The sequence below is a fragment of the Vicugna pacos genome, chromosome 31 (genome assembly GCF_048564905.1).
Source record: "Vicugna pacos chromosome 31, VicPac4, whole genome shotgun sequence".
Classification (NCBI taxonomy): Eukaryota; Metazoa; Chordata; class Mammalia; order Artiodactyla; family Camelidae; genus Vicugna; species Vicugna pacos.
This window is the reverse complement of record NC_133017.1, coordinates 9,734,749-9,761,598: the sequence shown is the minus strand read 5'-3', so window position 1 is coordinate 9,761,598 and position 26,850 is coordinate 9,734,749. Positions and strand designations below refer to the sequence as shown.

The window sequence follows — 26,850 nt, the reverse complement described above, 5'->3', positions numbered from 1 at the left end:
CCAAGGAGTGTGCAGGACAAGGAGTTTGTAGGCCGAGGAGTATGCGGTCACAGGAGTGAGCAGGCCCAGGTGTGTGCAGTCCTTGGAGTGTGCAGGCCCAGGAGAGGGCATGCCCTGGAATGTGCAGGCCCAGGAGTGTGTAGGTACAGGAGGGAGCAGGCCCAGGAGTTTGCAGACGAAGGAGTGTGTAGGGACAGATGCGAGCAGGCCCTGGAGTGTGCAGCGCCAGGAGTGTGCTGGTCCATGAGAGGGTCGGCCGAAGTGGGGGCTGGCCCGGGATAGGGCATGGCCAGGGGTGTGTAGGTCAAGACTGTGCTTGCCCAGGATTATACAGTCCCAGGAGTGAGCATGTACAGGAGTGTGCAGGCCCAGGAGTGTAGAAGCCCAGGTTTGTGCAGGCCCAGGTGTGCGCAGGTCCAGGAGCATGCAGGCCCAGGTGTGTGCAGTCCCAGGAGAGTGCAGGCCCTGGAGAGGACAGGCCCTCGAATGTGCAGGCCCAGGAGTGTGCAGGCCAAGCAGTGAGCACCCCCAGGAGTGTGTAGGCCCAGGAGTGTACAGGGCCAGGAGTGTGCAGCCCCAGGCGTGTGCAGACTCCGGAGTGTGCAGACACAGGGGTGTGCAGGCCCAGGACTGTACAGGTTAGGGCTGTGCAGGCCTAGCAGTGTCCAGGCCCAGGAGTGTGCAAAATCAGGAGTATACAGGCCCAGGTGTGTTCAGGCTCAAGATTGTGCATGTCCTGGAGTGTGCAGGCCCATGAGTGTGCAATCCAGGAGTGTGCGGGCCCAGTAGTGTGCAAGCCAGGGCCAGAGAAGGCCCATACCAGGGAAGGCCCAGGAGTGTACATATCCAGGGGTGTGCAGGCCCATGAGTGTGCAGGCCCAGAGTGTGCACTCGAGGGATTGTGCGGGCCCAGGAGAGGGCAGGCCCAGCAGTGTGCAGGCCCAGGAGTGTGCAGACACAGGAGGGATCAGTCACAGGAGTGTGCAGATCCAGGAGTATACAGGCCCAGGTGTGTGCAGGCCCAACCTTGTGCAGGCCCAGGAATGTGCAGACAGAGGAGTGTGCAGGCCAAGGAGGGTGCAGGCCCAGGCCAGGGCAGGCCTAAGAGGGTACAGACCCTGGAGTGTGCAGGCCCAGGAGTATGCATGCCCAGGGCTGTGAGTCCCAGCAGTGTTCAGGCCCAGGAGTGTGCAGAATCAGGAGTATACAGGCCCAGGTGTGTTCAGGCTCAAGATTGTGCCTGTCCTGGAGTGTGCAGGCCCATGAGTGTGCAATCAAGGAGTGTGCGGGTCCAGTAGTGTGCAAGCCCAGGCCAGAGAAGGCCCATGCCAGGGAAGGCCCAGGAGTGTACAGATCCAGGATTGTGCTGGCCCAGGAGTGTGCATGCGCAGGACTGTGCACGCACAAGAGGGAGCAGGCCGAGGAGGGTGCAGTCCCAGGTGTGTGCAGGCACAAGTGGGAGCAGGCCCAGTAGTGTGAAGGCCCAAGAATGTGCAGGTCCTGGAGAGGGCCGGCCGAATAGGGGGCAGGCCCAGGAGAGGGAAGGCCCAGGAGTTTGCAGGCTCTGGAATGTGCACACGAGGATTTGTGCGGACCCAGGAGAGGGCAGGCCCAGGAGTGAGCAGACAGAGGAGTGTACAGGCCCAGGAGTGTGCAGGACCAGGAGTGTGCAGACACTGGAGTGTGCAGAGACAGGAGTGTGCAGGCCCAGGAGTGTGCCGGCACAGGTGGGAACAGGGCTAGGAGTGTGCAGGCATAGATGGGAGCAGGCCCAGGAGTGTACAAGCCCAGGTTTATGCAGGTCCAAGTGTGCGCAGGTCCAGGAGTATGAAGGCCCAGGTGTCTGCTGTCCCAGGAGTGTGCAGGTCCTGAAGTTTGCAGGCCCAGGAGTGTACAAGCCCAGGTTCACGCAGGCCCGAGTGTTCGCAGGTCCAGGAGTATGAAGGCCCAGGTGTCTGCTGTCCCAGGAGTGTGCAGGTCCTGAAGATTGCAGGCCCAGGAGTGTGCAGACAAAGGTGTGTGCAGGCCAAGGAGGGTGTAGGTCCTGGAGTGTACAGGCCCAGGAGTGTGCAGGCCAAGGTGTGTGCAGACTCCGCAGTGTGCAGAGACAGGATTGTGCAGGCCCAAGATTGTACAGGCCTTGGGCTGTGCAGCCCAGCAGTGTTCAGGCCCAGGAGTGTGCAAAATCAGGATTATACAGGCCCAGGTGTGTTCAGGCTAAACATTGTGCATGTCTTGGAGTGTGCAGGCCTATGAGTGTGCAATCCAGGTGTGTGCGGGCCCAACAGTGTGCAAGCCTAGGCCAGAGAAGGCCCATGCACGGAAGGCCCAGGAGTGTACAGATCGAGGAGTGTGCAGGCCCAGGAGTGTGCATGCCCAGGAGTGTGCAGGCACAGGAGGGAGCAGGCCGAGGAGTGTGCAGTGCCAGGTGTGTGCAGGCACAAGTGGGTGCAGGCCCAGTAGTGTACAAGCCCAGGTTTATGCAGGTCCAAGTGTGCGCAGGTCCAGGAGTGTGAAGGCCTAGGTGTCTGCTGTCCCAGGAGTGTGCAGGTCCTGAACTTTACAGGCCCAGGAGTGTACAAGCCCAGGTTCATGCAGGCCCGAGTGTTCGCAGGTCCAGGAGTATGAAGGCCCAGATGTCTGCTGTCCCAGAAATGTGCAGGTCCTGAAGATTGCAGGCCCAGGAGTGTGCAGACAAAGGTGTGTGCAGGCCAAGGAGGGTGTAGGTCCTGGAGTGTACAGGCCCAGGAGTGTGCAGGCCAAGGCGAGTGCAGACTCCGCAGTGTGCAGAGACAGGATTGCGCAGGCCCAAGATTGTACAGGCCTTGGGCTGTGCAGCCCAGCAGTGTTCAGGCCCAGGAGTGTGCAAAATCAGGATTATACAGGCCCAGGTGTGTTCAGGCTAAACATTGTGCATGTCTTGGAGTGTGCAGGCCTATGAGTGTGCAATCCAGGTGTGTGCGGGCCCAACAGTGTGCAAGCCTAGGCCAGAGAAGGCCCATGCAGGGAAGGCCCAGGAGTGTACAGATCCAGGAGTGTGCAGGCCCAGGAGTGTGCATGCCCAGGAGTGTGCAGGCACAGGAGGGAGCAGGCCGAGGAGTGTGCAGTGCCAGGTGTGTGCAGGCACAAGTGGGAGCAGGCCCAGTAGTGTGAAGGCCCAAGAATGTGCAGGTCCTGGAGAGGGCCGGCCGAATAGGGGGCAGGCCCAGGAGAGGGAAGGCCCAGGAGTTTGCAGGCTCTGGAATGTGCACACGAGGATTTGTGCGGACCCAGGGGAGGGCAGGCCCAGGAGTGAGCAGACAGAGGAGTGTACAGGCCCAGGAGTGTGCAGGACCAGGAGTGTGCAGACACTGGAGTGTGCAGAGACAGGAGTGTGCAGGCCCAGGAGTGTGCCGGCACAGGTGGGAACAGGGCTAGGAGTGTGCAGGCATAGATAGGAGCAGGCCCAGGAGTGTACAAGCCCAGGTTTATGCAGGTCCAAGTGTGCGCAGGTCCAGGAGTATGAAGGCCCAGGTGTCTGCTGTCCCAGGAGTGTGCAGGTCCTGAAGTTTGCAGGCCCAGGAGTGTACAAGCCCAGGTTCATGCAGGCCCGAGGGTTCGCAGGTCCAGGAGTATGAAGGCCCAGGTGTCTGCTGTCCCAGGAGTGTGCAGGTCCTGAAGTTTGCAGGCCCAGGAGTGTACAAGCCCAGGTTCATGCAGGCCCGAGTGTTCGCAGGTCCAGGAGTATGAAGGCCCAGGTGTCTGCTGTCCCAGGAGTGTGCAGGTCCTGAAGATTGCAGGCCCAGGAGTGTGCAGACAAAGGTGTGTGTAGGCCAAGGAGGGTGTAGGTCCTGGAGTGTACAGGCCCAGGAGTGTGCAGGCCAAGGTGTGTGCAGACTCCGCAGTGTGCAGAGACAGGATTGTGCAGGCCCAAGATTGTACAGGCCTTGGGCTGTGCAGCCCAGCACTTTTGAGGCCCAGGAGTGTGCAAAATCAGGATTATACAGGCCCAGGTGTGTTCAGGCTAAACATTGTGCATGTCTTGGAGTGTGCAGGCCTATGAGTGTTCAATCCAGGTGTGTGGGGGCCCAACAGTGTGCAAGCCTAGGCCAGAGAAGGCCCATGCAGGGAAGGCCCAGGAGTGTACAGATCCAGGAGTGTGCAGGCCCAGGAGTGTGCATGCCCAGGAGTGTGCAGGCACAGGAGGGAGCAGGCCGAGGAGTGTGCAGTGCCAGGTGTGTGCAGGCACAAGTGGGAGCAGGCCCAGTAGTGTGAAGGCCCAAGAATGTGCAGGTCCTGGAGAGGGCCGGCCGAATAGGGGGCAGGCCCAGGAGAGGGAAGGCCCAGGAGTTTGCAGGCTCTGGAATGTGCACACGAGGATTTGTGCGGACCCAGGAGAGGGCAGGCCCAGGAGTGAGCAGACAGAGGAGTGTACAGGCCCAGGAGTGTGCAGGACCAGGAGTGTGCAGACACTGGAGTGTGCAGAGACAGGAGTGTGCAGGCCCAGGAGTGTGCCGGCACAGGTGGGAACAGGGCTAGGAGTGTGCAGGCATAGATGGGAGCAGGCCCAGGAGTGTACAAGCCCAGGTTTATGCAGGTCCAAGTGTGCGCAGGTCCAGGAGTGTGAAGGCCCAGGTGTCTGCTGTCCCAGGAGTGTGCAGGTCCTGAAGTTTGCAGGCCCAGGAGTGTGCTGACACAGTAGGGATCAGTCACAGGAGTGTGCAGGTCCAGGAGTGTGCCGGCCCAGGTGTGTGCAGGCCCAACATTGTGCAGTCCCAGGAGTGTGCAGGCCCAGGTATGTGCAGGCCCAGGCCATGGCAGGCCCAGGAGGGTACAGACCCTGGAGTGTGCAGACCCAGGAGTATGCATGCCCAGGGCTGTGAGGCCCAGCATTTTTCAGGCCCTGGAGTGTACAGAATCAGGTGTATACAGGCCAAGGTGTGTTAATGCCCAAGATTGTGCAGGTCCTGTTGTGTGCAGACCCATGAGTGTGCAGTTCGAGCAGTGTGCAGGCCCAGTAGTGTTCAGGCCCAGGAGTGTGCAAAATCAGGAGTATACAGGTCCAGGTGTGTTCAGGCTCAAGATTGTGCATGTCCTGGAGTGTGCAGGCCCATGAGTGTGCAATCCAGGAGTGTGCAGGCCCAGTAGTGTGCAAGCCAGGGCCAGAGAAGGCCCATGCCAGGGAAGGCCCAGGAGTGTACAGATCCAGGAGTGTGCAGGCCCAGGAGTGTGCATGCCCAGGAGTGTCCAGAGGAGGGGTTTGAGGCCGTGGTGGGATGTACTTCACAGGCATAAATAGCGTAAAGAGCATAAAACTACATGATAGTGATGGTCGGACAGCATGGGAATGCACTTAATGTTCCTGAAATGCACAATTTAAAAGGGAAAAAAATCTGTATTTTATTAAAGGAGGTGGAAAATTGAAAAATATAGGATGCCATAAATGATGTAAAACAAATAACCTAAACTAAAGAAAAACAAAACAAAAGCAAATTCAGGGGTAGGGAAGTCAACTTCGGGTAGGGGAGGGGATTTATGGTGGGATTTTGGAGAAGGTGTAGGAGGGTGCAGAGGGGCACAGCCCTAGTGGGTGATGATGCCTAAAATGGTTCTCCACTGCCCAGCGGCCCAGGTGCAGGTGCAGGAACTGCAGGCTTCTCAGGAGCAGCAAGATCAGCAGGAGCAGCAGGCTCTTCAGGAGTGGCAAGATCAGCAGGAGCTGCAGGCTCTTCAGGAGTGGCAAGATCAGCAGGAGCTGCAGGCTCTTCAGGAGTGGCAAGATCAGCAGGAGCGGCAGGCTCTTCAGGAGCTGCAGGCTCTTCAGGATCGGCTAGATCAGCAGGAACGGCAGGTTCTTCAGGAGCGGCTAGATCAGCAGGAATGGCGGGCTCTTCAGGAGTGTCTAGATCAGCAGGAACGGCAGGCGCTTCAGGAGCGGCGGGCTCTTCAGGAATGGCAGGCTCTTCAGGAGCCGTGGGCTCTTCAGGAGCGGCTAGATCAGCAGGAGAGGCAGGCTCTTCAGGAGAGGCAGGCTCTTCAGGAGCGGCTAGATCAGCAGGAGCGGCAGGCTCTTCAGGAGCAGCGGGCTCTTCAGGAGCGGCTAGATCAGCAGGAACGGCGGGCTCTTCAGGAGCAGCTAGATCAGCAGGAATGGCAGGCTCTTCATATGCAGTTGGAGCAGCAGGATCTTCATGTTCAGCAGGAGCAGCTGGAGGGAGTTCGCGTTCTCCTGCTGGACCCTGGTGGTCCTGTTTTTGTTCTCTGGCGTCTTCCCCTGCCCCTGCCTGCTCTGGACCTGTAACTGTTGGATGTGGAGAGAGCTTTAAGTCTAGTGGTTGTGCTCAGGCACAACCTGGAAAAAGGTACCCACATGGCTCCCTTTCCACGTGCCTTTTCAAGGACAGAAATCTTCCCAGAGCTTTGCAGACAGCTCCCACCGAGCAAGTGCCCACAGGCACTTGTTCTGTGACTGAATTCTTCCAGACAGGTGGTCTGAGGCCCGTCTTTGTTCTGGTCCCAACAGCAGACTTTGGGAATGCCTCCCTGTGTGGCCCAGCCCTCTGCCCTCCCTCACCTACACACCCGCACCGGCCCTGCCCTTCTCACCTTTGGGCTGTGCTTCGGGGGGCTCCTGGCCCTCTACCTGAATCCCCGGGTGGTGGGCCCGGTGCTCCAGGTCAGAGCCGGGGGTGCTGAGCTGCCCCTCAGCCCTGGGCAAGATCCTGGGGAGAGACCTGGGCGACGTCTGGGCAGGAGGCCGTGGTGGTGGGGAGCCCTTCATACCCAGACTCTTCCGGAGCCTGTGCTGGCCTTCCACAGTGTGGCACACCAGCCCCTCACTTGGGGAGCTGGCATGAGTGTCCTGGTTCCCCGGATCCTGCGGTGTCTGGCTCTGCAATGACAGTGACCGGCAGCCGGCCCGGCCCGCAGGTCTCAGAGCCCTGCCTGGCCAGGACCACTCCTGCTTCTGCCCCACTCGACCGTCTGCTGCCTGATCAGACTGGGACCTTGGTCATCTCAGTCACCCGGGAGGCAAGAGACACACCCTAGGGCATGGGCGCCACCTCGGGCAGCAGGGCCCTGCCCCGGTTCTCCACATCCCAGCCAGCCCGCTTGGACCCAGGTTGGTGACGTGATCGGCCCCCCAGGCCTCTGACCCTTCCTCAGCCTGCTCTTGCTTGAGGCAGGACCCCCCCAACATGACTGCCCCACCGCCACCAGTCAGGAAGGGGCTGTGGGGCCACCCGGGTGGGGTCTGAGTGGTGGCCTGGCCTGGGCGGGCCTGCCCTGGGCCTCCCTGTGTTACCTTTCGGTCCCTCTGGCCAAAAGGCCAGAGGCGCCTGGGGTGAGACCCGACCCACTGTCGGCACTGTTGGCAAAGGCCGTTGCTGCGGGCTTTCCGGGGGCCGCGACCTCGGGATCTTGGGATGCAACAAAACATGTCTGAGCTGAGCTGAGTTCACCAGCCAAGTAGGTTGAGAAGTGTCCTTCTCTACACAGCGGGTGCCTGGTGACCTGGGTCCCAAGTTCTGTTGGGCTCTGTTGCCAGGGAAGTGAGGTCACTTCCTGGGGTCCCCTTCCCCAAGCTTCCTCCTTACACAAAGCTCCCCAAGGGCCTCTCTGGGCTGCTGATGGCTCACTTCCCACCCCATGCCATGTCCACCCAGTGACACCAACACGGCCCCTCCTATAGCCCTGGGGAGGCCTGGATGCAGCCAGGGTCACAGCTCTGATGACACAGCTGGCTTCAGACCCAGCTCCCCCGCCAGCAGTGCTGTCACCCTGGACAAGCCACCTGCTTCTCAGGGTCTCCCCAATCCCCCATCGGCGCAGTGGGGATCATTCTGGACCCGGCTTCCTAGGAAAGCCATCATGTCTCTAGAACCACAAACACCTACTGCACCTGTCACCTCTGCGGGCTGGCATCACAGGGAGCTCATGCACAGACTCAGCAAAGGAAGGGCCCCACAGAGGGCTGGTGTGCAGGCCAAGGAGTGTGCAGGCCCAGGACTGTGCAGACGAGGCATTGTGTGGGCCCAGGAGAGGGCAGGCCTAGGAGTGTGCAGGGACAGAAGTGTGCAGGCCCAGGAGTGTGCAGGGCCAGTAGTGTTCAGGCCCCGGAGAGTGCAGGAAAGGTGAGGGCCATCACAGGAGAGGGCAGGGCCAAATGGGGCAGGCCAAGGAGTGTGCAGGACAAGGAGTTTGTAGGCCGAGGAGTATGCGGTCACAGGAGTGAGCAGGCCCAGGTGTGTGCAGTCCTTGGAGTGTGCAGGCCCAGGAGAGGGCATGCCCTGGAATGTGCAGGCCCAGGAGTGTGTAGGTACAGGAGGGAGCAGGCCCAGGAGTTTGCAGACGAAGGAGTGTGTAGGGACAGATGCGAGCAGGCCCTGGAGTGTGCAGCGCCAGGAGTGTGCTGGTCCATGAGAGGGTCGGCCGAAGTGGGGGCTGGCCCGGGATAGGGCATGGCCAGGGGTGTGTAGGTCAAGACTGTGCTTGCCCAGGATTATACAGTCCCAGGAGTGAGCATGTACAGGAGTGTGCAGGCCCAGGAGTGTAGAAGCCCAGGTTTGTGCAGGCCCAGGTGTGCGCAGGTCCAGGAGCATGCAGGCCCAGGTGTGTGCAGTCCCAGGAGAGTGCAGGCCCTGGAGAGGACAGGCCCTCGAATGTGCAGGCCCAGGAGTGTGCAGGCCAAGCAGTGAGCACCCCCAGGAGTGTGTAGGCCCAGGAGTGTACAGGCCCAGGAGTGTGCAGCCCCAGGCGTGTGCAGACTCCGGAGTGTGCAGACACAGGGGTGTGCAGGCCCAGGACTGTACAGGTTAGGGCTGTGCAGGCCTAGCAGTGTCCAGGCCCAGGAGTGTGCAAAATCAGGAGTATACAGGCCCAGGTGTGTTCAGGCTCAAGATTGTGCATGTCCTGGAGTGTGCAGGCCCATGAGTGTGCAATCCAGGAGTGTGCGGGCCCAGTAGTGTGCAAGCCAGGGCCAGAGAAGGCCCATACCAGGGAAGGCCCAGGAGTGTACATATCCAGGGGTGTGCAGGCCCATGAGTGTGCAGGCCCAGAGTGTGCACTCGAGGGATTGTGCGGGCCCAGGAGAGGGCAGGCCCAGCAGTGTGCAGGCCCAGGAGTGTGCAGACACAGGAGGGATCAGTCACAGGAGTGTGCAGATCCAGGAGTATACAGGCCCAGGTGTGTGCAGGCCCAACCTTGTGCAGGCCCAGGAATGTGCAGACAGAGGAGTGTGCAGGCCAAGGAGGGTGCAGGCCCAGGCCAGGGCAGGCCTAAGAGGGTACAGACCCTGGAGTGTGCAGGCCCAGGAGTATGCATGCCCAGGGCTGTGAGTCCCAGCAGTGTTCAGGCCCAGGAGTGTGCAGAATCAGGAGTATACAGGCCCAGGTGTGTTCAGGCTCAAGATTGTGCCTGTCCTGGAGTGTGCAGGCCCATGAGTGTGCAATCAAGGAGTGTGCGGGTCCAGTAGTGTGCAAGCCCAGGCCAGAGAAGGCCCATGCCAGGGAAGGCCCAGGAGTGTACAGATCCAGGATTGTGCTGGCCCAGGAGTGTGCATGCGCAGGACTGTGCACGCACAAGAGGGAGCAGGCCGAGGAGGGTGCAGTCCCAGGTGTGTGCAGGCACAAGTGGGAGCAGGCCCAGTAGTGTGAAGGCCCAAGAATGTGCAGGTCCTGGAGAGGGCCGGCCGAATAGGGGGCAGGCCCAGGAGAGGGAAGGCCCAGGAGTTTGCAGGCTCTGGAATGTGCACACGAGGATTTGTGCGGACCCAGGAGAGGGCAGGCCCAGGAGTGAGCAGACAGAGGAGTGTACAGGCCCAGGAGTGTGCAGGACCAGGAGTGTGCAGACACTGGAGTGTGCAGAGACAGGAGTGTGCAGGCCCAGGAGTGTGCCGGCACAGGTGGGAACAGGGCTAGGAGTGTGCAGGCATAGATGGGAGCAGGCCCAGGAGTGTACAAGCCCAGGTTTATGCAGGTCCAAGTGTGCGCAGGTCCAGGAGTATGAAGGCCCAGGTGTCTGCTGTCCCAGGAGTGTGCAGGTCCTGAAGTTTGCAGGCCCAGGAGTGTGCTGACACAGTAGGGATCAGTCACAGGAGTGTGCAGGTCCAGGAGTGTGCCGGCCCAGGTGTGTGCAGGCCCAACATTGTGCAGTCCCAGGAGTGTGCAGGCCCAGGTATGTGCAGGCCCAGGCCATGGCAGGCCCAGGAGGGTACAGACCCTGGAGTGTGCAGACCCAGGAGTATGCATGCCCAGGGCTGTGAGGCCCAGCATTTTTCAGGCCCTGGAGTGTACAGAATCAGGTGTATACAGGCCAAGGTGTGTTAATGCCCAAGATTGTGCAGGTCCTGTTGTGTGCAGACCCATGAGTGTGCAGTTCGAGCAGTGTGCAGGCCCAGTAGTGTTCAGGCCCAGGAGTGTGCAAAATCAGGAGTATACAGGTCCAGGTGTGTTCAGGCTCAAGATTGTGCATGTCCTGGAGTGTGCAGGCCCATGAGTGTGCAATCCAGGAGTGTGCAGGCCCAGTAGTGTGCAAGCCAGGGCCAGAGAAGGCCCATGCCAGGGAAGGCCCAGGAGTGTACAGATCCAGGAGTGTGCAGGCCCAGGAGTGTGCATGCCCAGGAGTGTCCAGAGGAGGGGTTTGAGGCCGTGGTGGGATGTACTTCACAGGCATAAATAGCGTAAAGAGCATAAAACTACATGATAGTGATGGTCGGACAGCATGGGAATGCACTTAATGTTCCTGAAATGCACAATTTAAAAGGGAAAAAAATCTGTATTTTATTAAAGGAGGTGGAAAATTGAAAAATATAGGATGCCATAAATGATGTAAAACAAATAACCTAAACTAAAGAAAAACAAAACAAAAGCAAATTCAGGGGTAGGGAAGTCAACTTCGGGTAGGGGAGGGGATTTATGGTGGGATTTTGGAGAAGGTGTAGGAGGGTGCAGAGGGGCACAGCCCTAGTGGGTGATGATGCCTAAAATGGTTCTCCACTGCCCAGCGGCCCAGGTGCAGGTGCAGGAACTGCAGGCTTCTCAGGAGCAGCAAGATCAGCAGGAGCAGCAGGCTCTTCAGGAGTGGCAAGATCAGCAGGAGCTGCAGGCTCTTCAGGAGTGGCAAGATCAGCAGGAGCTGCAGGCTCTTCAGGAGTGGCAAGATCAGCAGGAGCGGCAGGCTCTTCAGGAGCTGCAGGCTCTTCAGGATCGGCTAGATCAGCAGGAACGGCAGGTTCTTCAGGAGCGGCTAGATCAGCAGGAATGGCGGGCTCTTCAGGAGTGTCTAGATCAGCAGGAACGGCAGGCGCTTCAGGAGCGGCGGGCTCTTCAGGAATGGCAGGCTCTTCAGGAGCCGTGGGCTCTTCAGGAGCGGCTAGATCAGCAGGAGAGGCAGGCTCTTCAGGAGAGGCAGGCTCTTCAGGAGCGGCTAGATCAGCAGGAGCGGCAGGCTCTTCAGGAGCAGCGGGCTCTTCAGGAGCGGCTAGATCAGCAGGAACGGCGGGCTCTTCAGGAGCAGCTAGATCAGCAGGAATGGCAGGCTCTTCATATGCAGTTGGAGCAGCAGGATCTTCATGTTCAGCAGGAGCAGCTGGAGGGAGTTCGCGTTCTCCTGCTGGACCCTGGTGGTCCTGTTTTTGTTCTCTGGCGTCTTCCCCTGCCCCTGCCTGCTCTGGACCTGTAACTGTTGGACGTGGAGAGAGCTTTAAGTCTAGTGGTTGTGCTCAGGCACAACCTGGAAAAAGGTACCCACATGGCTCCCTTTCCACGTGCCTTTTCAAGGACAGAAATCTTCCCAGAGCTTTGCAGACAGCTCCCACCGAGCAAGTGCCCACAGGCACTTGTTCTGTGACTGAATTCTTCCAGACAGGTGGTCTGAGGCCCGTCTTTGTTCTGGTCCCAACAGCAGACTTTGGGAATGCCTCCCTGTGTGGCCCAGCCCTCCGCCCTCCCTCACCTACACACCCGCACCGGCCCTGCCCTTCTCACCTTTGGGCTGTGCTTCGGGGGGCTCCTGGCCCTCTACCTGAATCCCCGGGTGGTGGGCCCGGTGCTCCAGGTCAGAGCCGGGGGTGCTGAGCTGCCCCTCAGCCCTGGGCAAGATCCTGGGGAGAGACCTGGGCGACGTCTGGGCAGGAGGCCGTGGTGGTGGGGAGCCCTTCATACCCAGACTCTTCCGGAGCCTGTGCTGGCCTTCCACAGTGTGGCACACCAGCCCCTCACTTGGGGAGCTGGCATGAGTGTCCTGGTTCCCCGGATCCTGCGGTGTCCGGCTCTGCAATGACAGTGACCGGCAGCCGGCCCGGCCCGCAGGTCTCAGAGCCCTGCCTGGCCAGGACCACTCCTGCTTCTGCCCCACTCGACCGTCTGCTGCCTGATCAGACTGGGACCTTGGTCATCTCAGTCACCCGGGAGGCAAGAGACACACCCTAGGGCATGGGCGCCACCTCGGGCAGCAGGGCCCTGCCCCGGTTCTCCACATCCCAGCCAGCCCGCTTGGACCCAGGTTGGTGACGTGATCGGCCCCCCAGGCCTCTGACCCTTCCTCAGCCTGCTCTTGCTTGAGGCAGGACCCCCCCAACATGACTGCCCCACCGCCACCAGTCAGGAAGGGGCTGTGGGGCCACCCGGGTGGGGTCTGAGTGGTGGCCTGGCCTGGGCGGGCCTGCCCTGGGCCTCCCTGTGTTACCTTTCGGTCCCTCTGGCCAAAAGGCCAGAGGCGCCTGGGGTGAGACCCGACCCACTGTCGGCACTGTTGGCAAAGGCCGTTGCTGCGGGCTTTCCGGGGGCCGCGACCTCGGGATCTTGGGATGCAACAAAACATGTCTGAGCTGAGCTGAGTTCACCAGCCAAGTAGGTTGAGAAGTGTCCTTCTCTACACAGCGGGTGCCTGGTGACCTGGGTCCCAAGTTCTGTTGGGCTCTGTTGCCAGGGAAGTGAGGTCACTTCCTGGGGTCCCCTTCCCCAAGCTTCCTCCTTACACAAAGCTCCCCAAGGGCCTCTCTGGGCTGCTGATGGCTCACTTCCCACCCCATGCCATGTCCACCCAGTGACACCAACACGGCCCCTCCTATAGCCCTGGGGAGGCCTGGATGCAGCCAGGGTCACAGCTCTGATGACACAGCTGGCTTCAGACCCAGCTCCCCCGCCAGCAGTGCTGTCACCCTGGACAAGCCACCTGCTTCTCAGGGTCTCCCCAATCCCCCATCGGCGCAGTGGGGATCATTCTGGACCCGGCTTCCTAGGAAAGCCATCATGTCTCTAGAACCACAAACACCTACTGCACCTGTCACCTCTGCGGGCTGGCATCACAGGGAGCTCATGCACAGACTCAGCAAAGGAAGGGCCCCACAGAGGGCTGGTGTGCAGGCCAAGGAGTGTGCAGGCCCAGGACTGTGCAGACGAGGCATTGTGTGGGCCCAGGAGAGGGCAGGCCTAGGAGTGTGCAGGGACAGAAGTGTGCAGGCCCAGGAGTGTGCAGGGCCAGTAGTGTTCAGGCCCCGGAGAGTGCAGGAAAGGTGAGGGCCATCACAGGAGAGGGCAGGGCCAAATGGGGCAGGCCAAGGAGTGTGCAGGACAAGGAGTTTGTAGGCCGAGGAGTATGCGGTCACAGGAGTGAGCAGGCCCAGGTGTGTGCAGTCCTTGGAGTGTGCAGGCCCAGGAGAGGGCATGCCCTGGAATGTGCAGGCCCAGGAGTGTGTAGGTACAGGAGGGAGCAGGCCCAGGAGTTTGCAGACGAAGGAGTGTGTAGGGACAGATGCGAGCAGGCCCTGGAGTGTGCAGCGCCAGGAGTGTGCTGGTCCATGAGAGGGTCGGCCGAAGTGGGGGCTGGCCCGGGATAGGGCATGGCCAGGGGTGTGTAGGTCAAGACTGTGCTTGCCCAGGATTATACAGTCCCAGGAGTGAGCATGTACAGGAGTGTGCAGGCCCAGGAGTGTAGAAGCCCAGGTTTGTGCAGGCCCAGGTGTGCGCAGGTCCAGGAGCATGCAGGCCCAGGTGTGTGCAGTCCCAGGAGAGTGCAGGCCCTGGAGAGGACAGGCCCTCGAATGTGCAGGCCCAGGAGTGTGCAGGCCAAGCAGTGAGCACCCCCAGGAGTGTGTAGGCCCAGGAGTGTACAGGGCCAGGAGTGTGCAGCCCCAGGCGTGTGCAGACTCCGGAGTGTGCAGACACAGGGGTGTGCAGGCCCAGGACTGTACAGGTTAGGGCTGTGCAGGCCTAGCAGTGTCCAGGCCCAGGAGTGTGCAAAATCAGGAGTATACAGGCCCAGGTGTGTTCAGGCTCAAGATTGTGCATGTCCTGGAGTGTGCAGGCCCATGAGTGTGCAATCCAGGAGTGTGCGGGCCCAGTAGTGTGCAAGCCAGGGCCAGAGAAGGCCCATACCAGGGAAGGCCCAGGAGTGTACATATCCAGGGGTGTGCAGGCCCATGAGTGTGCAGGCCCAGAGTGTGCACTCGAGGGATTGTGCGGGCCCAGGAGAGGGCAGGCCCAGCAGTGTGCAGGCCCAGGAGTGTGCAGACACAGGAGGGATCAGTCACAGGAGTGTGCAGATCCAGGAGTATACAGGCCCAGGTGTGTGCAGGCCCAACCTTGTGCAGGCCCAGGAATGTGCAGACAGAGGAGTGTGCAGGCCAAGGAGGGTGCAGGCCCAGGCCAGGGCAGGCCTAAGAGGGTACAGACCCTGGAGTGTGCAGGCCCAGGAGTATGCATGCCCAGGGCTGTGAGTCCCAGCAGTGTTCAGGCCCAGGAGTGTGCAGAATCAGGAGTATACAGGCCCAGGTGTGTTCAGGCTCAAGATTGTGCCTGTCCTGGAGTGTGCAGGCCCATGAGTGTGCAATCAAGGAGTGTGCGGGTCCAGTAGTGTGCAAGCCCAGGCCAGAGAAGGCCCATGCCAGGGAAGGCCCAGGAGTGTACAGATCCAGGATTGTGCTGGCCCAGGAGTGTGCATGCGCAGGACGGTGCACGCACAAGAGGGAGCAGGCCGAGGAGGGTGCAGTCCCAGGTGTGTGCAGGCACAAGTGGGAGCAGGCCCAGTAGTGTGAAGGCCCAAGAATGTGCAGGTCCTGGAGAGGGCCGGCCGAATAGGGGGCAGGCCCAGGAGAGGGAAGGCCCAGGAGTTTGCAGGCTCTGGAATGTGCACACGAGGATTTGTGCGGACCCAGGAGAGGGCAGGCCCAGGAGTGAGCAGACAGAGGAGTGTACAGGCCCAGGAGTGTGCAGGACCAGGAGTGTGCAGACACTGGAGTGTGCAGAGACAGGAGTGTGCAGGCCCAGGAGTGTGCCGGCACAGGTGGGAACAGGGCTAGGAGTGTGCAGGCATAGATGGGAGCAGGCCCAGGAGTGTACAAGCCCAGGTTTATGCAGGTCCAAGTGTGCGCAGGTCCAGGAGTATGAAGGCCCAGGTGTCTGCTGTCCCAGGAGTCTGCAGGTCCTGAAGTTTGCAGGCCCAGGAGTGTACAAGCCCAGGTTCACGCAGGCCCGAGTGTTCGCAGGTCCAGGAGTATGAAGGCCCAGGTGTCTGCTGTCCCAGGAGTGTGCAGGTCCTGAAGATTGCAGGCCCAGGAGTGTGCAGACAAAGGTGTGTGCAGGCCAAGGAGGGTGTAGGTCCTGGAGTGTACAGGCCCAGGAGTGTGCAGGCCAAGGTGTGTGCAGACTCCGCAGTGTGCAGAGACAGGATTGTGCAGGCCCAAGATTGTACAGGCCTTGGGCTGTGCAGCCCAGCAGTGTTCAGGCCCAGGAGTGTGCAAAATCAGGATTATACAGGCCCAGGTGTGTTCAGGCTAAACATTGTGCATGTCTTGGAGTGTGCAGGCCTATGAGTGTGCAATCCAGGTGTGTGCGGGCCCAACAGTGTGCAAGCCTAGGCCAGAGAAGGCCCATGCACGGAAGGCCCAGGAGTGTACAGATCCAGGAGTGTGCAGGCCCAGGAGTGTGCATGCCCAGGAGTGTGCAGGCACAGGAGGGAGCAGGCCGAGGAGTGTGCAGTGCCAGGTGTGTGCAGGCACAAGTGGGTGCAGGCCCAGTAGTGTACAAGCCCAGGTTTATGCAGGTCCAAGTGTGCGCAGGTCCAGGAGTGTGAAGGCCTAGGTGTCTGCTGTCCCAGGAGTGTGCAGGTCCTGAACTTTACAGGCCCAGGAGTGTACAAGCCCAGGTTCATGCAGGCCCGAGTGTTCGCAGGTCCAGGAGTATGAAGGCCCAGATGTCTGCTGTCCCAGAAATGTGCAGGTCCTGAAGATTGCAGGCCCAGGAGTGTGCAGACAAAGGTGTGTGCAGGCCAAGGAGGGTGTAGGTCCTGGAGTGTACAGGCCCAGGAGTGTGCAGGCCAAGGCGAGTGCAGACTCCGCAGTGTGCAGAGACAGGATTGCGCAGGCCCAAGATTGTACAGGCCTTGGGCTGTGCAGCCCAGCAGTGTTCAGGCCCAGGAGTGTGCAAAATCAGGATTATACAGGCCCAGGTGTGTTCAGGCTAAACATTGTGCATGTCTTGGAGTGTGCAGGCCTATGAGTGTGCAATCCAGGTGTGTGCGGGCCCAACAGTGTGCAAGCCTAGGCCAGAGAAGGCCCATGCAGGGAAGGCCCAGGAGTGTACAGATCCAGGAGTGTGCAGGCCCAGGAGTGTGCATGCCCAGGAGTGTGCAGGCACAGGAGGGAGCAGGCCGAGGAGTGTGCAGTGCCAGGTGTGTGCAGGCACAAGTGGGAGCAGGCCCAGTAGTGTGAAGGCCCAAGAATGTGCAGGTCCTGGAGAGGGCCGGCCGAATAGGGGGCAGGCCCAGGAGAGGGAAGGCCCAGGAGTTTGCAGGCTCTGGAATGTGCACACGAGGATTTGTGCGGACCCAGGGGAGGGCAGGCCCAGGAGTGAGCAGACAGAGGAGTGTACAGGCCCAGGAGTGTGCAGGACCAGGAGTGTGCAGACACTGGAGTGTGCAGAGACAGGAGTGTGCAGGCCCAGGAGTGTGCCGGCACAGGTGGGAACAGGGCTAGGAGTGTGCAGGCATAGATAGGAGCAGGCCCAGGAGTGTACAAGCCCAGGTTTATGCAGGTCCAAGTGTGCGCAGGTCCAGGAGTATGAAGGCCCAGGTGTCTGCTGTCCCAGGAGTGTGCAGGTCCTGAAGTTTGCAGGCCCAGGAGTGTACAAGCCCAGGTTCATGCAGGCCCGAGTGTTCGCAGGTCCAGGAGTATGAAGGCCCAGGTGTCTGCTGTCCCAGGAGTGTGCAGGTCCTGAAGTTTGCAGGCCCAGGAGTGTACAAGCCCAGGTTCATGCAGGCCCGAGTGTTCGCAGGTCCAGGAGTATGAAGGCCCAGGTGTCTGCTCTCCCAGGAGTGTGCAGGTCCTGAAGATTGCAGGCCCAGGAGTGTGCAGACAAAGGTGTGTGTAGGCCAAGGAGGGTGTAGGTCCTGGAGTGTACAGGCCCAGGAGTGTGCAGGCCAAGGTGTGTGCAGACTCCGCAGTGTGCAGAGACAGGATTGTGCAGGCCCAAGATTGTACAGGCCTTGGGCTGTGCAGCCCAGCATTTTTGAGGCCCAGGAGTGTGCAAAATCAGGATTATACAGGCCCAGGTGTGTTCAGGCTAAACATTGTGCATGTCTTGGAGTGTGCAGGCCTATGAGTGTTCAATCCAGGTGTGTGGGGGCCCAACAGTGTGCAAGCCTAGGCCAGAGAAGGCCCATGCAGGGAAGGCCCAGGAGTGTACAGATCCAGGAGTGTGCAGGCCCAGGAGTGTGCATGCCCAGGAGTGTGCAGGCACAGGAGGGAGCAGGCCGAGGAGTGTGCAGTGCCAGGTGTGTGCAGGCACAAGTGGGAGCAGGCCCAATAGTGTGAAGGCCCAAGAATGTGCAGGTCCTGGAGAGGGCCGGCCGAATAGGGGGCAGGCCCAGGAGAGGGAAGGCCCAGGAGTTTGCAGGCTCTGGAATGTGCACACGAGGATTTGTGCGGACCCAGGAGAGGGCAGGCCCAGGAGTGAGCAGACAGAGGAGTGTACAGGCCCAGGAGTGTGCAGGACCAGGGGTGTGCAGACACTGGAGTGTGCAGAGACAGGAGTGTGCAGGCCCAGGAGTGTGCCGGCACAGGTGGGAACAGGGCTAGGAGTGTGCAGGCATAGATGGGAGCAGGCCCAGGAGTGTACAAGCCCAGGTTTATGCAGGTCCAAGTGTGCGCAGGTCCAGGAGTGTGAAGGCCCAGGTGTCTGCTGTCCCAGGAGTGTGCAGGTCCTGAAGTTTGCAGGCCCAGGAGTGTGCTGACACAGTAGGGATCAGTCACAGGAGTGTGCAGGTCCAGGAGTGTGCCGGCCCAGGTGTGTGCAGGCCCAACATTGTGCAGTCCCAGGAGTGTGCAGGCCCAGGTATGTGCAGGCCCAGGCCATGGCAGGCCCAGGAGGGTACAGACCCTGGAGTGTGCAGACCCAGGAGTATGCATGCCCAGGGCTGTGAGGCCCAGCATTTTTCAGGCCCTGGAGTGTACAGAATCAGGTGTATACAGGCCAAGGTGTGTTAATGCCCAAGATTGTGCAGGTCCTGTTGTGTGCAGACCCATGAGTGTGCAGTTCGAGCAGTGTGCAGGCCCAGTAGTGTTCAGGCCCAGGAGTGTGCAAAATCAGGAGTATACAGGTCCAGGTGTGTTCAGGCTCAAGATTGTGCATGTCCTGGAGTGTGCAGGCCCATGAGTGTGCAATCCAGGAGTGTGCAGGCCCAGTAGTGTGCAAGCCAGGGCCAGAGAAGGCCCATGCCAGGGAAGGCCCAGGAGTGTACAGATCCAGGAGTGTGCAGGCCCAGGAGTGTGCATGCCCAGGAGTGTCCAGAGGAGGGGTTTGAGGCCGTGGTGGGATGTACTTCACAGGCATAAATAGCGTAAAGAGCATAAAACTACATGATAGTGATGGTCGGACAGCATGGGAATGCACTTAATGTTCCTGAAATGCACAATTTAAAAGGGAAAAAAATCTGTATTTTATTAAAGGAGGTGGAAAATTGAAAAATATAGGATGCCATAAATGATGTAAAACAAATAACCTAAACTAAAGAAAAACAAAACAAAAGCAAATTCAGGGGTAGGGAAGTCAACTTCGGGTAGGGGAGGGGATTTATGGTGGGATTTTGGAGAAGGTGTAGGAGGGTGCAGAGGGGCACAGCCCTAGTGGGTGATGATGCCTAAAATGGTTCTCCACTGCCCAGCGGCCCAGGTGCAGGTGCAGGAACTGCAGGCTTCTCAGGAGCAGCAAGATCAGCAGGAGCAGCAGGCTCTTCAGGAGTGGCAAGATCAGCAGGAGCTGCAGGCTCTTCAGGAGTGGCAAGATCAGCAGGAGCTGCAGGCTCTTCAGGAGTGGCAAGATCAGCAGGAGCGGCAGGCTCTTCAGGAGCTGCAGGCTCTTCAGGATCGGCTAGATCAGCAGGAACGGCAGGTTCTTCAGGAGCGGCTAGATCAGCAGGAATGGCGGGCTCTTCAGGAGTGTCTAGATCAGCAGGAACGGCAGGCGCTTCAGGAGCGGCGGGCTCTTCAGGAATGGCAGGCTCTTCAGGAGCCGTGGGCTCTTCAGGAGCGGCTAGATCAGCAGGAGAGGCAGGCTCTTCAGGAGAGGCAGGCTCTTCAGGAGCGGCTAGATCAGCAGGAGCGGCAGGCTCTTCAGGAGCAGCGGGCTCTTCAGGAGCGGCTAGATCAGCAGGAACGGCGGGCTCTTCAGGAGCAGCTAGATCAGCAGGAATGGCAGGCTCTTCATATGCAGTTGGAGCAGCAGGATCTTCATGTTCAGCAGGAGCAGCTGGAGGGAGTTCGCGTTCTCCTGCTGGACCCTGGTGGTCCTGTTTTTGTTCTCTGGCGTCTTCCCCTGCCCCTGCCTGCTCTGGACCTGTAACTGTTGGACGTGGAGAGAGCTTTAAGTCTAGTGGTTGTGCTCAGGCACAACCTGGAAAAAGGTACCCACATGGCTCCCTTTCCACGTGCCTTTTCAAGGACAGAAATCTTCCCAGAGCTTTGCAGACAGCTCCCACCGAGCAAGTGCCCACAGGCACTTGTTCTGTGACTGAATTCTTCCAGACAGGTGGTCTGAGGCCCGTCTTTGTTCTGGTCCCAACAGCAGACTTTGGGAATGCCTCCCTGTGTGGCCCAGCCCTCCGCCCTCCCTCACCTACACACCCGCACCGGCCCTGCCCTTCTCACCTTTGGGCTGTGCTTCGGGGGGCTCCTGGCCCTCTACCTGAATCCCCGGGTGGTGGGCCCGGTGCTCCAGGTCAGAGCCGGGGGTGCTGAGCTGCCCCTCAGCCCTGGGCAAGATCCTGGGGAGAGACCTGGGCGACGTCTGGGCAGGAGGCCGTGGTGGTGGGGAGCCCTTCATACCCAGACTCTTCCGGAGCCTGTGCTGGCCTTCCACAGTGTGGCACACCAGCCCCTCACTTGGGGAGCTGGCATGAGTGTCCTGGTTCCCCGGATCCTGCGGTGTCTGGCTCTGCAATGACAGTGACCGGCAGCCGGCCCGGCCCGCAGGTCTCAGAGCCCTGCCTGGCCAGGACCACTCCTGCTTCTGCCCCACTCGACCGTCTGCTGCCTGATCAGACTGGGACCTTGGTCATCTCAGTCACCCGGGAGGCAAGAGACACACCCTAGGGCATGGGCGCCACCTCGGGCAGCAGGGCCCTGCCCCGGTTCTCCACATCCCAGCCAGCCCGCTTGGGCCCAGGTTGGTGACGTGATCGGCCCCCCAGGCCTCTGACCCTTCCTCAGCCTGCTCTTGCTTGAGGCAGGACCCCCCCAACATGACTGCCCCACCGCCACCAGTCAGGAAGGGGCTGTGGGGCCACCCGGGTGGGGTCTGAGTGGTGGCCCGGCCTGGGCGGGCCTGCCCTGGGCCTCCCTGTGTTACCTTTCGGTCCCTCTGGCCAAAAGGCCAGAGGCGCCTGGGGTGAGACCCGACCCACTGTCGGCACTGTTGGCAAAGGCCGTTGCTGCGGGCTTTCCGGGGGCCGCGACCTCGGGATCTTGGGATGCAACAAAACATGTCTGAGCTGAGCTGAGTTCACCAGCCAAGTAGGTTGAGAAGTGTCCTTCTCTACACAGCGGGTGCCTGGTGACCTGGGTCCCAAGTTCTGTTGGGCTCTGTTGCCAGGGAAGTGAGGTCACTTCCTGGGGTCCCCTTCCCCAAGCTTCCTCCTTACACAAAGCTCCCCAAGGGCCTCTCTGGGCTGCTGATGGCTCACTTCCCACCCCATGCCATGTCCACCCAGTGACACCAACACGGCCCCTCCTATAGCCCTGGGGAGGCCTGGATGCAGCCAGGGTCACAGCTCTGATGACACAGCTGGCTTCAGACCCAGCTCCCCCGCCAGCAGTGCTGTCACCCTGGACAAGCCACCTGCTTCTCAGGGTCTCCCCAATCCCCCATCGGCGCAGTGGGGATCATTCTGGACCCGGCTTCCTAGGAAAGCCATCATGTCTCTAGAACCACAAACACCTACTGCACCTGTCACCTCTGCGGGCTGGCATCACAGGGAGCTCATGCACAGACTCAGCAAAGGAAGGGCCCCACAGAGGGCTGGTGTGCAGGCCAAGGAGTGTGCAGGCCCAGGACTGTGCAGACGAGGCATTGTGTGGGCCCAGGAGAGGGCAGGCCTAGGAGTGTGCAGGGACAGAAGTGTGCAGGCCCAGGAGTGTGCAGGGCCAGTAGTGTTCAGGCCCCGGAGAGTGCAGGAAAGGTGAGGGCCATCACAGGAGAGGGCAGGGCCAAATGGGGCAGGCCAAGGAGTGTGCAGGACAAGGAGTTTGTAGGCCGAGGAGTATGCGGTCACAGGAGTGAGCAGGCCCAGGTGTGTGCAGTCCTTGGAGTGTGCAGGCCCAGGAGAGGGCATGCCCTGGAATGTGCAGGCCCAGGAGTGTGTAGGTACAGGAGGGAGCAGGCCCAGGAGTTTGCAGACGAAGGAGTGTGTAGGGACAGATGCGAGCAGGCCCTGGAGTGTGCAGCGCCAGGAGTGTGCTGGTCCATGAGAGGGTCGGCCGAAGTGGGGGCTGGCCCGGGATAGGGCATGGCCAGGGGTGTGTAGGTCAAGACTGTGCTTGCCCAGGATTATACAGTCCCAGGAGTGAGCATGTACAGGAGTGTGCAGGCCCAGGAGTGTAGAAGCCCAGGTTTGTGCAGGCCCAGGTGTGCGCAGGTCCAGGAGCATGCAGGCCCAGGTGTGTGCAGTCCCAGGAGAGTGCAGGCCCTGGAGAGGACAGGCCCTCGAATGTGCAGGCCCAGGAGTGTGCAGGCCAAGCAGTGAGCACCCCCAGGAGTGTGTAGGCCCAGGAGTGTACAGGCCCAGGAGTGTGCAGCCCCAGGCGTGTGCAGACTCCGGAGTGTGCAGACACAGGGGTGTGCAGGCCCAGGACTGTACAGGTTAGGGCTGTGCAGGCCTAGCAGTGTCCAGGCCCAGGAGTGTGCAAAATCAGGAGTATACAGGCCCAGGTGTGTTCAGGCTCAAGATTGTGCATGTCCTGGAGTGTGCAGGCCCATGAGTGTGCAATCCAGGAGTGTGCGGGCCCAGTAGTGTGCAAGCCAGGGCCAGAGAAGGCCCATACCAGGGAAGGCCCAGGAGTGTACATATCCAGGGGTGTGCAGGCCCATGAGTGTGCAGGCCCAGAGTGTGCACTCGAGGGATTGTGCGGGCCCAGGAGAGGGCAGGCCCAGCAGTGTGCAGGCCCAGGAGTGTGCAGACACAGGAGGGATCAGTCACAGGAGTGTGCAGATCCAGGAGTATACAGGCCCAGGTGTGTGCAGGCCCAACCTTGTGCAGGCCCAGGAATGTGCAGACAGAGGAGTGTGCAGGCCAAGGAGGGTGCAGGCCCAGGCCAGGGCAGGCCTAAGAGGGTACAGACCCTGGAGTGTGCAGGCCCAGGAGTATGCATGCCCAGGGCTGTGAGTCCCAGCAGTGTTCAGGCCCAGGAGTGTGCAGAATCAGGAGTATACAGGCCCAGGTGTGTTCAGGCTCAAGATTGTGCCTGTCCTGGAGTGTGCAGGCCCATGAGTGTGCAATCAAGGAGTGTGCGGGTCCAGTAGTGTGCAAGCCCAGGCCAGAGAAGGCCCATGCCAGGGAAGGCCCAGGAGTGTACACATCCAGGATTGTGCTGGCCCAGGAGTGTGCATGCGCAGGACTGTGCACGCACAAGAGGGAGTAGGCCGAGGAGGGTGCAGTCCCAGGTGTGTGCAGGCACAAGTGGGAGCAGGCCCAGTAGTGTGAAGGCCCAAGAATGTGCAGGTCCTGGAGAGGGCCGGCCGAATAGGGGGCAGGCCCAGGAGAGGGAAGGCCCAGGAGTTTGCAGGCTCTGGAATGTGCACACGAGGATTTGTGCGGACCCAGGAGAGGGCAGGCCCAGGAGTGAGCAGACAGAGGAGTGTACAGGCCCAGGAGTGTGCAGGACCAGGAGTGTGCAGACACTGGAGTGTGCAGAGACAGGAGTGTGCAGGCCCAGGAGTGTGCCGGCACAGGTGGGAACAGGGCTAGGAGTGTGCAGGCATAGATGGGAGCAGGCCCAGGAGTGTACAAGCCCAGGTTTATGCAGGTCCAAGTGTGCGCAGGTCCAGGAGTATGAAGGCCCAGGTGTCTGCTGTCCCAGGAGTGTGCAGGTCCTGAAGTTTGCAGGCCCAGGAGTGTACAAGCCCAGGTTCATGCAGGCCCGAGTGTTCGCAGGTCCAGGAGTATGAAGGCCCAGGTGTCTGCTGTCCCAGGAGTGTGCAGGTCCTGAAGTTTGCAGGCCCAGGAGTGTACAAGCCCAGGTTCATGCAGGCCCGAGTGTTCGCAGGTCCAGGAGTATGAAGGCCCAGGTGTCTGCTGTCCCAGGAGTGTGCAGGTCCTGAAGATTGCAGGCCCAGGAGTGTGCAGACAAAGGTGTGTGCAGGCCAAGGAGGGTGTAGGTCCTGGAGTGTACAGGCCCAGGAGTGTGCAGGCCAAGGCGTGTGCAGACTCCGCAGTGTGCAGAGACAGGATTGTGCAGGCCCAAGATTGTACAGGCCTTGGGCTGTGCAGCCCAGCAGTGTTCAGGCCCAGGAGTGTGCAAAATCAGGATTATACAGGCCCAGGTGTGTTCAGGCTAAATATTGTGCATGTCTTGGAGTGTGCAGGCCTATGAGTGTGCAATCCAGGTGTGTGCGGGCCCAACAGTGTGCAAGCCTAGGCCAGAGAAGGCCCATGCAGGGAAGGCCCAGGAGTGTACAGATCCAGGAGTGTGCAGGCCCAGGAGTGTGCATGCCCAGGAGTGTGCAGGCACAGGAGGGAGCAGGCCGAGGAGTGTGCAGTGCCAGGTGTGTGCAGGCACAAGTGGGAGCAGGCCCAGTAGTGTGAAGGCCCAAGAATGTGCAGGTCCTGGAGAGGGCCGGCCGAATAGGGGGCAGGCCCAGGAGAGGGAAGGCCCAGGAGTTTGCAGGCTCTGGAATGTGCACACGAGGATTTGTGCGGACCCAGGAGAGGGCAGGCCCAGGAGTGGGCAGACAGAGGAGTGTACAGGCCCAGGAGTGTGCAGGACCAGGAGTGTGCAGACACTGGAGTGTGCAGAGACAGGAGTGTGCAGGCCCAGGAGTGTGCCGGCACAGGTGTGAACAGGGCTAGGATTGTGCAGGCATAGATGGGAGCAGGCCCAGGAGTGTACAAGCCCAGGTTTATGCAGGACCAAGTGTGCGCAGGTCCAGGAGTATGAAGGCCCAGGTGTCTGCTGTCCCAGGAGTGTGGTGGTCCTGAAGTTTGCAGGCCCAGGAGTGTACAAGCCCAGGTTCATGCAGGCCCGAGTGTTCGCAGGTCCAGGAGTATGAAGGCCCAGGTGTCTGCTGTCCCAGGAGTGTGCAGGTCCTGAAGATTGCAGGCCCAGGAGTGTGCAGACAAAGGTGTGTGCAGGCCAAGGAGGGTGTAGGTCCTGGAGTGTGCAGGCCAAGGCGTGTGCAGACTCCGCAGTGTGCAGAGACAGGATTGTGCAGGCCCAAGATTGTACAGGCCTTGGGCTGTGCAGCCCAGCAGTGTTCAGGCCCAGGAGTGTGCAAAATCAGGATTATACAGGCCCAGGTGTGTTCAGGCTAAACATTGTGCATGTCTTGGAGTGTGCAGGCCTATGAGTGTGCAATCCAGGTGTGTGCGGGCCCAACAGTGTGCAAGCATAGGCCGGAGAAGGCCCATGCAGGGAAGGCCCAGGAGTGTACAGATCCAGGTGTGTGCAGGCCCAACATTGTGCAGTCCCAGGAGTGTGCAGGCCCAGGTATGTGCAGGCCCAGGCCATGGCAGGCCCAGGAGGGTACAGACCCTGGAGTGTGCAGACCCAGGAGTATGCATGCCCAGGGCTGTGAGGCCCAGCATTTTTCAGGCCCTGGAGTGTACAGAATCAGGTGTATACAGGCCAAGGTGTGTTAATGCCCAAGATTGTGCAGGTCCTGTTGTGTGCAGACCCATGAGTGTGCAGTTCGGGCAGTGTGCAGGCCCAGTAGTGTTCAGGCCCAGGAGTGTGCAAAATCAGGATTATACAGGTCCAGGTGTGTTCAGGCTCAAGATTGTGCATGTCCTGGAGTGTGCAGGCCCATGAGTGTGCAATCCAGGAGTGTGCAGGCCCAGTAGTGTGCAAGCCAGGGCCAGAGAAGGCCCATGCCAGGGAAGGCCCAGGAGTGTACAGATCCAGGAGTGTGCAGGCCCAGGAGTGTGCATGCCCAGGAGTGTCCAGAGGAGGGGTTTGAGGCCGTGGTGGGATGTACTTCACAGGCATAAATAGCGTAAAGAGCATAAAACTACATGATAGTGATGGTCGGACAGCATGGGAATGCACTTAATGTTCCTGAAATGCACAATTTAAAAGGGAAAAAAATCTGTATTTTATTAAAGGAGGTGGAAAATTGAAAAATATAGGATGCCATAAATGATGTAAAACAAATAACCTAAACTAAAGAAAAACAAAACAAAAGCAAATTCAGGGGTAGGGAAGTCAACTTCGGGTAGGGGAGGGGATTTATGGTGGGATTTTGGAGAAGGTGTAGGAGGGTGCAGAGGGGCACAGCCCTAGTGGGTGATGATGCCTAAAATGGTTCTCCACTGCCCAGCGGCCCAGGTGCAGGTGCAGGAACTGCAGGCTTCTCAGGAGCAGCAAGATCAGCAGGAGCAGCAGGCTCTTCAGGAGTGGCAAGATCAGCAGGAGCTGCAGGCTCTTCAGGAGTGGCAAGATCAGCAGGAGCTGCAGGCTCTTCAGGAGTGGCAAGATCAGCAGGAGCGGCAGGCTCTTCAGGAGCTGCAGGCTCTTCAGGATCGGCTAGATCAGCAGGAACGGCAGGTTCTTCAGGAGCGGCTAGATCAGCAGGAATGGCGGGCTCTTCAGGAGTGTCTAGATCAGCAGGAACGGCAGGCGCTTCAGGAGCGGCGGGCTCTTCAGGAATGGCAGGCTCTTCAGGAGCCGTGGGCTCTTCAGGAGCGGCTAGATCAGCAGGAGAGGCAGGCTCTTCAGGAGAGGCAGGCTCTTCAGGAGCGGCTAGATCAGCAGGAGCGGCAGGCTCTTCAGGAGCAACGGGCTCTTCAGGAGCGGCTAGATCAGCAGGAACGGCGGGCTCTTCAGGAGCAGCTAGATCAGCAGGAATGGCAGGCTCTTCATATGCAGTTGGAGCAGCAGGATCTTCATGTTCAGCAGGAGCAGCTGGAGGGAGTTCGCGTTCTCCTGCTGGACCCTGGTGGTCCTGTTTTTGTTCTCTGGCGTCTTCCCCTGCCCCTGCCTGCTCTGGACCTGTAACTGTTGGATGTGGAGAGAGCTTTAAGTCTAGTGGTTGTGCTCAGGCACAACCTGGAAAAAGGTACCCACATGGCTCCCTTTCCACGTGCCTTTTCAAGGACAGAAATCTTCCCAGAGCTTTGCAGACAGCTCCCACCGAGCAAGTGCCCACAGGCACTTGTTCTGTGACT

At 60.0% G+C, this 26,850-nt stretch overlaps 1 protein-coding gene across 1 annotated transcript in view; it reads left to right on the top strand.

Moving 5' to 3' along the window:
- LOC140690598 (uncharacterized) overlaps positions 1-26,483 on the top strand; it is a 49,704-nt gene extending 23,221 nt beyond the window's left edge. Inside the window, exons 6-10 of the mRNA XM_072952466.1 lie at positions 5,795-5,992; positions 11,050-11,373; positions 19,206-19,529; positions 26,069-26,442; positions 26,474-26,483. Coding sequence (XP_072808567.1) covers positions 5,795-5,992; positions 11,050-11,373; positions 19,206-19,529; positions 26,069-26,442; positions 26,474-26,483 — 1,230 coding nt within the window. The remainder of the gene's footprint in view (positions 1-5,794; positions 5,993-11,049; positions 11,374-19,205; positions 19,530-26,068; positions 26,443-26,473) is intronic.
- Positions 26,484-26,850: the final 367 nt, after the last annotated feature.